At 49.7% G+C, this 10,180-nt stretch overlaps 1 protein-coding gene across 1 annotated transcript in view; it reads left to right on the plus strand.

Moving 5' to 3' along the window:
* The first annotated feature begins 8,704 nt into the window (after positions 1-8,704).
* The window catches only part of PHF24 (PHD finger protein 24), a 27,607-nt gene continuing 26,131 nt past the window's right edge, over positions 8,705-10,180 (plus strand). Inside the window, exon 1 of the mRNA XM_015829657.1 lies at positions 8,705-9,085. Coding sequence (XP_015685143.1) covers positions 8,705-9,085 — 381 coding nt within the window. The remainder of the gene's footprint in view (positions 9,086-10,180) is intronic.

The raw sequence follows: 10,180 nt of genomic DNA on the forward strand, positions 1-10,180 counted from the left end.
GGGGGGGGAAGGGGCGAGGCACAAGCCAAGAGGTGATGCTGCAGCAGCCCATCCGATGCAAAAACAAAACCCGGCGCAGGAGCCTTGGGTGGGGTGCGGTGAGTTCAAAGGCCCAGCCCACTCTAGGTTGTATCTACACAACTAGCTGGGGAAATTATTCTTCTCTGTTGGGCACCAAAAGAACCCCTTGGAAAATGGCGCATGGGCTCCCTGCCACGGAAGATCCCGCCCTTGTCTGGGGAAAAGGTGTCTGGTGGCCAAAGAGGGACTTCCTTATAGCTGGGACTCACCTGCGCTGAAATCCATCCTCAGGCTGGAAAAAGCTGGGTCAGCCTGAGAGGAAGACCGGAGAAGCATATTGGGACGTGTGCAAAAGAGGCTTTTGCTCCCCTGGATTTGGGAGGGTTGCGCTTCCTGGTTACTAAAATGTGCCTTGTTTGTGTTTATTGCGTTAGAAATCACTGATCGCCTAATAAGCCTTCTTGTTAGGACGTCAGGACTCTTTTTCTGCCGTCCCCAAATGGGGAGAGGAGAGGAATGGGCTCCAGTGTAGTGACTCATTGTGGATCTGGGCCTCTGTTCCCAACACCTTCGGAAAAGGCTCTTTGGAGAACCGTTTGTGTGATAAGAACGCATCTGGCATCTTTTTTGGGGGGGGGAGGATATGGTTTGGCCGACGAGGCATGCCACGGTTGGCATTCCAATGGTTTTACTGATTTATTTGCCAGGCAACTCTGGGCAGGCTAAGCAGGGCTAAAACCATCCAGGCATCGTAGGCGAACCAGCACAGACAGACGGGATGTGCCAGGGAATCATAATTCCCATCGCCTCCCCCCCCCTCTCCGTATTGGTGGCTCGCCCGATGTGCTGGCGAAGTGCCCCAGGGCAGCTTTGCTGAGCCAGAAGACAAGTAGGCAGAGACGGCCACACCCACCCAGGCCAGCCACATCTCTGCCCTTTGGCTGATCTCACATACTTCGGCATCTCTTCCGCCCTCAGCTGGCACTCGGAGGTACCAGAATCCCTCAGTCCGTCTAGGACTAGGTGGTGAATCGGGAGAGGACTTGGGAGCATCTGCAGAGCCCTTTTTGGTACTTTTTAAGATTCCCCTAACATTTTTAGGATGGTGCAGCAATTTGTTTATTTGTTTTATTAATTTTTTTATGCTGCCAAATCTCACTGATATGGCGACTCTGAGTGACTCACGATATAATTAAAAGTAAAAAAAAAAAGGTAATGCGAGGAATTACAATTAGGAGAGTTAAATAGAAAGACTAGAAACCAAGATGATCATTGGACAGCCTGGAGGTGGGGATCTTCTCTATCGGATCCACACACCCCCCAACATAGCAGATCCCTGCAGGAGCCCCAGACCAAGTGGCAGAGAATAGGGTCAGATCTCGCTTCCAGAATGAGAATATCTCCGAGGGTGGGGGCCACAGCAGACAAGGCTCTTCCCCTGGGGCCCGTTAGCCAAAATTCTTTAGCAGGTGGGATCTGCTCCTGCTATTGGGACAAGTGGGGCAGGCCAATCCCACTGGAGTCAGACAGCTCCTCCAAAACCCTGGACCCACACCCAGGAAGGACTTCAAAAGACCGACACCTTGAATTGGAACTGGAAGCAATCCCTTAACATCCATTAAGATACACATAGTGGTACGGCACTCCCTCCCCCTCCCTCTCCTCCCATTTGGGGGCCACCTCCTTGCTGAAAGTGGCACAGTCTCCCCTCCCTCCCAACCCCCCCCTCCTCTCTACCTCCTCCACCAGCCATCACCATCCAGGTGCTGAGAATCTAAGTGGGTGTAAAAGTACAGTGGGCACATGTGCCTCTTTCACTCCCCCCCCTTGGAATGTGGGGCTAATGGGCTGGCAGTGGAGGGGAAGGAGATGTGGCCACACCACTGCTGGGAGTTTGGGACGTGGATATTGCTGCTGCTGTGGGCACCGGCTGGCACAAGGCTTCTTCGAGACTCGCCTTGCCTGGCACCCTTTTTGCCCGTCGCTGCTTTTTGTGAACGGAGAGCAGGGCACGCCTACAATGCGATGCCCAACTCACAGCCCCTCCAGCACAGGTTTGACTTAATCTGATCAGGAGGGTCATCTCACTGTTGTTGAAACAATACGACTAGCCGGATCTCTTGGGAGGCTGGCAAAGCAAGGGCAGCCCAGCACTCAAGGCAACCTCTGCACTCCCCACTGATCTGCCTAAGGAGTTTCCACCTTTTAAGCAGAGATGCCAGGAGGAGCACCCTCTCTGAGCAGTCCTCTCTCTGGATGGACAGCCCCAGCCCAGTGTGTGTAGAAAGAGGAGGGAGAAGAGGGCTCCCTTGGCAGACTCAGGGCCTGACTGCGGGATCAGCTCCAAAGACAGGTCTGCCTGTCAAGTCTAGGGACCAAGGTGGTATGTTTGTAGCTCAGGATTTGTAGCTAATATATTTGTAGCTCAGGGTTGAAACAAGGAGTCCTTGGTGCTCTCTGAGCTTGGTGGTTTTCTTGCAGACGTTTGATGACCCAACTAGGGAACATCATCAGTGCTAGAAGGGAGTGGGTTTTGTGGAGAGGAGGAGGAGGAGGAGGAGGAGGAGGAGGAGGAGGAGGAGGAGGAAGAAGAAGAAGAAGAAGAAGAAGAAGAAGAAGAAGAAGAAGAAGAAGAAGAAGAAGAAGAAGAAGAAGAAGAAGAAGAAGAAGAAGAAGAAGAAGAAGAAGAAGAAGAAGAAGAAGAAGAAGAAGAAGAAGAAGAAGAAGAAGAAGAAGNAGGATTTTTGGTTACAATAGATCAGGGGTCTTCAAACCTGGCCCTTTTATGACTTGTGGACTTCAACTCCCAGAATTCCTCAGCCAGGCACGCTGGCTAAGGAATTCTGGGAGTTGAAGTCCACAAGTCATAAAAGGGCCAAGTTCGAAGACTCCCTGACATAGACTAACACCACTCTTCTCCTAGAGCAGAGGTGTCCAACTTTGGTGATTTTAAGACTTGTGGACTTTAACTCTCAGAATTCCCCAGCCAGCCATGCTGGCTGGAGAATTCTGGAAGTTGAAGTCCACGGGTCTTAAAGTCGCCAAGGTTGGAGACCCCTATACTAGAGTTGATTGTTCTAGAATTGATCTTCAGGTTGATGACTCTCTGAGCAACTCTATGAATTCCCTCCTGACTTTAAACAGCCAGGCTGAGCATATAAAATAAATGAATGTGACAGATGTCAGGAGAGAAGCCATATATTTGCTATCAGCTGTGAAATACTGCAGGCCATTGGGTTGGATAAAGCCTTGTTCTTTGTGCTGAACAATAGACACCAAGCAGAGATCCAGCCAATTTCTCCATAAACTATGCAACTGGGTCACATTTATATGCTTTTGTTAGCATAAAATTGGCTCTATTTCTATTCTTGTCAACTAAAGCAACCTCAGACTATAGATGGGGAAGAGGATGGTCTTGATTTTACACTGCCTAATCAGGGAAACCAAGTATGTTTTTTTTTTCTTGAACTCACCAATCTTCAGGATACAAAATAAGAGAGTGGAAAGGGCCCTGGGAGGTCTTCTAGTCCAGCCCCTGCTCAAGCAGCATACCGTACATTTTTCAGACAAATGGTTTTCCAATCTCTTCTTGAAAACTTACAGTGAGGAGCACCCACTGTAGGCAAGTCGTTTCACTGATTAATTGTTCTCACTGTCAGGAAATTTCTCCTTAATTCTAGGTTGCTTCTCTCCATGATTAATTTCCATCCATTGTTTCTTTTTTAAAAAATAATATTTTATTAATTTTTCAATTTTACATTAAATTATTTAAAAAGCAACATGGCGACTGGGTTAATCAATAGTTCGATAACAAAATCTTTACTACAAATCTCAAGTTACAACATCAGATATTTCTTCTCTTTTTCCCTTTAACATTTACTGTCTCGTATTCAAGCTAGTACAGTTCTTATTATATCAACTCATTGTTTGTTGTCTTGCCTTCTGGTACTTTGGAGAATAGGTTGACCCCCTCTTTTTGTGGCAGTATTGGAAGACTGCTATCACGTCACCCCTAGTCCCTCTTTTCTCTAGACTAGCCAATCCCTGCAACCATTCTTCAAATGTTTTAGCGTCCAGGCCATTTATCATCTTTGTTCTTCTTCTCTCCAATATTTCCAAAGTCTCGACATCTTTTTTATAAAGTGATATGCCAAAACTGGATGCAGTATTCCAGATGTCGTCTGGAGTACCACACCTGCTGAATTTTTTTTAGCTTTCTCCAATTTTTCAGCATGAGACTTCAGTCAAAAGCTTTGAATTGTTGTGACATAAGGACAGCCTGATGACCAGATTCAGGAGATGAAGGACATCAAGAGCAGTTGCTGAGTGAAGATGCTGAAAAGAGAGACAACCTCATACCTGTTTGGGTTTCATGTCTCCTTGAGAAGAAGGAAGGTGTTCAGCTGGAGTATCTTCCTTCAATTCAACTCCATCACTCTCTGTTTGGTACCCTGAAATGGTGGAGAAAACATCTTGCCTTTCTTCTCGATGGCATTTTTGAAGAGATTTTGTGTGTCTCTCTCAATCTTCTCTTTTTTAGGCTAAACATTCTCCATTTCTTTCTCCCTGTGTCTTCATAAAAGTTTCTAGAACGCCCCTTGATCATCCTTGATGCTGTTCTCTGAACCCACCTTCATTTCTCTGAATCCATCTTCAGGAGTGATGGATTGTGCAGAAGAGAGGAGCACAGTGGCTTCCCAAGATTTAGAAGCTGTCCTTCCCTTGGGACAACTTGGGATTACGTCTGCCGTTCTTTCCATATTGTGTAGTTGGCTTACATTAACCTTACATTGAGTTATAATGCCAAGTCACTTTTTCAGGAATACCTCACCCTGGTCCTCTACCTTTGAGTTGCTATTCTTTGCTGCTGTTCCCTTTCATTTGCTTATTTTCAGCTCGTTTCTGTACCCCCTCGAGATCTTTCTGAATTTTATTGCTGCCACCCAGTCTTCTGTCTCTTGCATGCAGGGAACATCCCTTCCAAAGTCATGATGTTGAAGAGTGGAAGATCACGATTGATCCTCAGGCCAGGTTCTTGATACATGTCTAGGACAACTCGCCCCAGCCAGCTCACCGCAGGGAGAATTCAACAGGGGGTAACTCAAGAAAAGGACAAGTGAATTGCAGTGGGCCTTGTCTTGCTTTAGGTCCGAACCTTCTCAAGTTAGTAATTAGGGTGAACTGCAGTTCACTTGTCCTTCTGTTGAGTTATCCCGTGTTAAACTGTCTGGCAAGTTGTTTCCACAGCAAGTTGTCCCCGCAGGGAGTTGGCTAGGATGAGTTGTCCTTTTCTGGTTGCTATTGCTCTCCAATTTAAGGATTAGCTATTAATAAGCATTCTTGAAGTTTGATTTTTTTTTAACCAGCTATGTATCCACTTAATGTCATACCATCCACCTACATTTAAGTGCTCCTAATTATGAGGTAAGGTTTTTGGCTTGTTCACAGTATTTGGATAGTGTTCCCTAAGACTCCAAGTCACAGCATCGCCACAATCTATTAAGGAATCTCCCCATCAAAAGAAATGAGATACGGGTTATTTATTTATGTTTTTAATTGATTGATGATTGATTGACTGATTGATTGATTTAAAAGACCTGTAGATCCATTCAGCTTAAGTAATTCTGGGTGGCTCACAATAATGAGAAAAAACAATGAATAAAATAATCATTAAGCAGTAAAAAAAAAAAAAAGGTTGGGCAAGTAAGATTTGTTCCTGACAAATCCATGCCAATTTTTAGTACTGTATTATTTTAAAGCAGGGGTGTCAAACTGCCAGAAGCATCATGGCAAAACCGCGCCCACCCCATTGCTGGCAATGGGAAAAAAGTCGCAATACATTGTGACACGTCACGTGACGTTGCGGGTTTGACACCCCCGTTTTAAAGGTATTTTGGAATAACCATTTTATGATCCGCTCGGGAATCTTCTTAGACTTTGACTTCAGCTTGGCTGGTCTACAGATCCTCCTTTTGAAGATAAAGTGACATTTGCTTTTCTTTAATCATCTGGCATTTCTCCGGTTGCCCAGGACTCATTAAAGATAATAGGCAAAGGCTGGTCCAGGAGATAAGCTGGTTCCTTCAGCAGGGTGCGGTTCTTCTGGTTGTGAAGCTCTAAACTGAGTAAAAATGAAGAACTGTCCTTAGCTGTGTCTTGCTCTTACCATCTCCTGCTAAAAGGCTTCTTCGCTGCCTTTTCCTGTCTGTTCTCATATTCTGCCTGCCCTGAACAGCAGCAAACATTCAGATGCAATTCTTTCTTAACTCAAGCTGAGATATTCTTAGCCTTCCTTCTCGAACTTCAGGCTGAACCAGGCCCGACTCGTCTGCCATCTTCTTTTGCAACTTGACCCTCTTTCAAGAAGGTGAAATGTTTTGTGTTCGGAATTTTTACTAGGCCTTTTATGTATCCAGCTGAGCATCTTCTGAACAGCTTACCTTTGGAACTTGTGGGTGCTCCATCAGTGAAGGTGTTCAAGAAAAGACGGGAAAGCCATTTGTCTGGAACAGTATAGGTGTCCTGCTTGAGTAAGGGGTTGGTCTAGAAAACCACCAAGGTCCCTTCCAACTTTGTTATTCTGTTAGTTAATCGGTGGAATGGCTTGCCTCCGGAAGTTGTGGGACATCCATCACTGGAGGTTTTCAAAAATATACTGAACAACCATTTGCTGAAATAGTATAGGGCAGGGGTAGGCAACCTTGGCTCTTTTATGACTCATGGACTTCAACTCCCAGAATTCCTGAGCCAGCCATGCTGAGGGGAAAGGGAGAGGTTTCCAAACAGCCATGCTGGCTCAGGAATTCTGGGAGTTGAAGTCCATGAGTCATAAAAGAGCCAAGGTTGCCTACCCCTGGTATAGGGCCTCCTACTGGAGCAGGGGGTTAGACTAGAAGACCTCCACAGTTCCTTCCAACTCTGGTCTTCTGTATTCTAATGTAATACATTTAAGATTAAGATAACTTTTATTGTCATTTTTTACTGTGAACACACTGGCTCACATTAAAAACGAAATTCTGTTGCTTACTCTCAAAAGAAAGTATATCTACCCATACACATACATAACACAGAGACATACATGCTATATACATACATATTATCTACACCAGGGGTGTCAAACTCAATTTCATTGAGGGCCGTATCAGCATTGCAGTTGCCCTGGGGGGGGCGGCCTACTGGGTGGGCGTGGATGGAGTGGGTGTGGCCTACTGGGTGGGCATGGCCTGCTGTACATCGTTCGCGTCAATGGTGCCTGTGGGGGCCTGGGCAGGAGTGGGACAGATCTGAGGGTCTCTGGCAGAAGGGGAGGGGACCGGAGCAAGGGCCAAGGCATGGTCCATTTCTTCATTCCTCATAAAGGGTGACACCTCCCCTGCATGCACCCAGGGGGTGGGGCCGACGCGGCAGGGGCTGGTTCCTCACTGTTTCTAGACGGCCTTGTGGAGCGAAGACTGAATGCGTTTCAGCATAGATGGCCACCACAAAATTGTACATTGGCTCCCAGCCAGCCTGGGTGAGGGCCAAGGCAACGGGGGCTGTTCCCTCACTGTTTCCAGGATGGCTTCGCGGGCCACATGAAACCACGTCGCGGGCCACATCCCGCCCCCAGGCCTTGTGTTTGACATATCTGATCTACACCCATAAATACATATACATATACATACATATTCATATTCTAATCACTGTCCATTTTGAAGACAAAGCAGAAAGAGGAAACTTGAGAGTTGACAAGGTTGATACTATAATGTGCACCCTTTTGCTCACTCCTATCTTGGCAAAGGGATGTTTTTCCTCCCAAGAGGGAGAAAATTAACGGGATTGAGGAGGTGTGGGAAACAGCTGGGGAGGGTTGCTGGGAAGGAATTGCCCAGTGAGAGGAAAACCAAGAGCTTTCTCCCCCTTCGGTTTCAGCTGCTTCCCCTGGGGACTTTCCTCCAGCCTGCCTTTGCAGTCATTTTAGCTGGCCGCTGTCTTTAATACGGGACCTTTGTAGTTGGTCGATGTGCGGTAGCTGAGAGGAGGGGTCTGCTGGGGGAAGCAGCTCCAAGAGAACCGAGAAGTCGAATAGGGGTGATCGGAGCCCAGTCCCAGCTTTACAGTCCTCAACACACCGTTCTTGCAGTGTGGGGTGGGTGGAAATGAGGCAACTCCAGGAAATGGTGTGTGTATGTGTGTGGGTGTGCAAATTGCTCCTAGACCTGAAGAAAATTCTGATGCACTTAAGAGGGAACCGAACCATCCTGCCAGTTTCCTTCTCTTGGGGCATCTGGGTGTCTTGTGCCAGTCATAGCCCAACCCAGCTGGAGCACCCCAATCTGAGGAGCAAGGCAGCCCCTGGTCCTGCAGAACCCACCGGGGCTGGCTTTGGGGGGGGGGTTGCTGAAGTTCAAGATCAGCTGGGGGGCGCTGCGGCAGGGGCCCCTCCTCCCCCAAAAGCCCTCCCGAAGGACATTCCAGACATTGTTCAGGGTGGGGGGAGGCGAAGGAAGAAGACCCTGCGGAGAAAAGCTGAGGCTGCCCGGGGGTGTCCTTGTCGTCCTAGCGGGCTCCCTTGGAGGAGGGGAAGGCCGGACCCGCGCAGGCGGCGGGACGGCGGCGAGCAGCGGAGGCGGGAGGGCTGCGGTCGGGCGCGCTGCGCCTCGGAGCCCGGCCTCACCCGCGGGGTGTCTCCGCAGAGGCAGCCATGGGGGTGCTGATGTCCCGGCGGCAGACGGTGGAGCAGGTCCAGAAGGTCAGCCTGGCCGTCTCGGCCTTCAAGGACGGGCTCCGGGAACGGCCCGCCGCCAAGCGCCCGGCCGAGGGGACCGCCAGCCGCCGCGGGACCCTGGAAGAAGACGCCGTGCAGGAACTCCGCGAGGAGGAGGAGGGGGCGCCGGGGGGACCTTCCCGGTCGTGGGGCGGCGGGACCCGGAGCGCCGCCTGGGCGAGGTTGCGGGACGGCCGCGGCGTGGAGCCCGAGGAGCTGGACCGGCCTGCCTGCTTCACGCCCCCGGCCCTGGTCCGCCCCGTCCGGCCGACGCGCGAGGAAGAGCGGCTGGAGATCAGCCTGGAGCAGCGGGAGCAGGTGAGCCGGGGATGGGGGGGAAGGGGGCGCAACCAGTTCCTGCCCCAAGCTTTTCGGGGGGGGGCTGTTCCCGGGACTGATCCAAATCAAGCAGGCGAGGGTTCCTGCACCTGCCGGTCTCAGGCCCCGCCCCCCCACCTGTCCAGGTGTGCTTAGGAACCCGCTTCCCACGGGGGGGGTCAGTCAGCAAAGATGCCCCCCAAGAGCCCCTGTTGGGATCAGGCCATAGCCCACTTTCTCTCCTCTCTCTCTCTCAACCATCAGCTGCTTGCAAGTGCTATAGGTAATGGTATGGGGTCTCCTGCTTGAGCAGGGGGTTGGACTAGAAGACCTCCAAGGTCCCTTCCAAGTCTGTAATTGAACAACCTGGGCACTCTCAGGGTCCTTGGGAGCCAGATCCTAGCCAACCCATCTGAGACTGGATTTTCAGACACACACACACACACACACACCCCTCCCCAATTGGCTGCCACCCCTATAGCAACCAGCAGCGATTCCCTCAGGGGTAGGCAACCTTGGCTCTTTTATGACTCGTGGACTTCAACTCCCAGAATTCCTGAGCCAGCCATGCTGAGGGGAAAGGGAGAGGCTTCCAAGCTGAGCCACGCTGGCTCAGGAATTCTGGGAGTTGAAGTCCACGAATCATAAAAGAGCCAAGGTTGCCTATCCCTGCAAGCTGGACTCTGCTGTGGGCAGAACCCTCTTCATTTGGCCTGAGTCTTTTTACATTTTGGTTCAGGGAAGGACTCCGCATTGCAAAAGAGGGCCAGATCCTTTTCTCTCTCCAGACTGTTTAGCGCCTCAAATGGGGTGAGGGTGTGTGTGTGTCTGCAACCAGCCTCTTTCCATTATTTCCTTTTTGCCCTTCTTGGCCCCTTTCCTAGGTCTGTCGTTTCTTCCTTAAGATGCAGTGCCCAGAATGGAAGAGAGCCTACCGAGTGTAGCTTTGCTGCTAATTTGCTTCAAGGCTTGGCTGTGGATCCTTCTTTCTCTTTGCAAGGATCCCTCCTCTCTGGAGGATTCCAAGCATGAAATTCCCCGTTTTTGTGGGATAGCCCTGAAGCTGATTGCCCTTTTCATCATTCTGTCCTCCTT

Source organism: Protobothrops mucrosquamatus, unplaced genomic scaffold (genome assembly GCF_001527695.2).
Source record: "Protobothrops mucrosquamatus isolate PMUCROS unplaced genomic scaffold, P.Mucros_1.0 scaffold6671, whole genome shotgun sequence".
NCBI lineage: Eukaryota > Metazoa > Chordata > Lepidosauria > Squamata > Viperidae > Protobothrops > Protobothrops mucrosquamatus.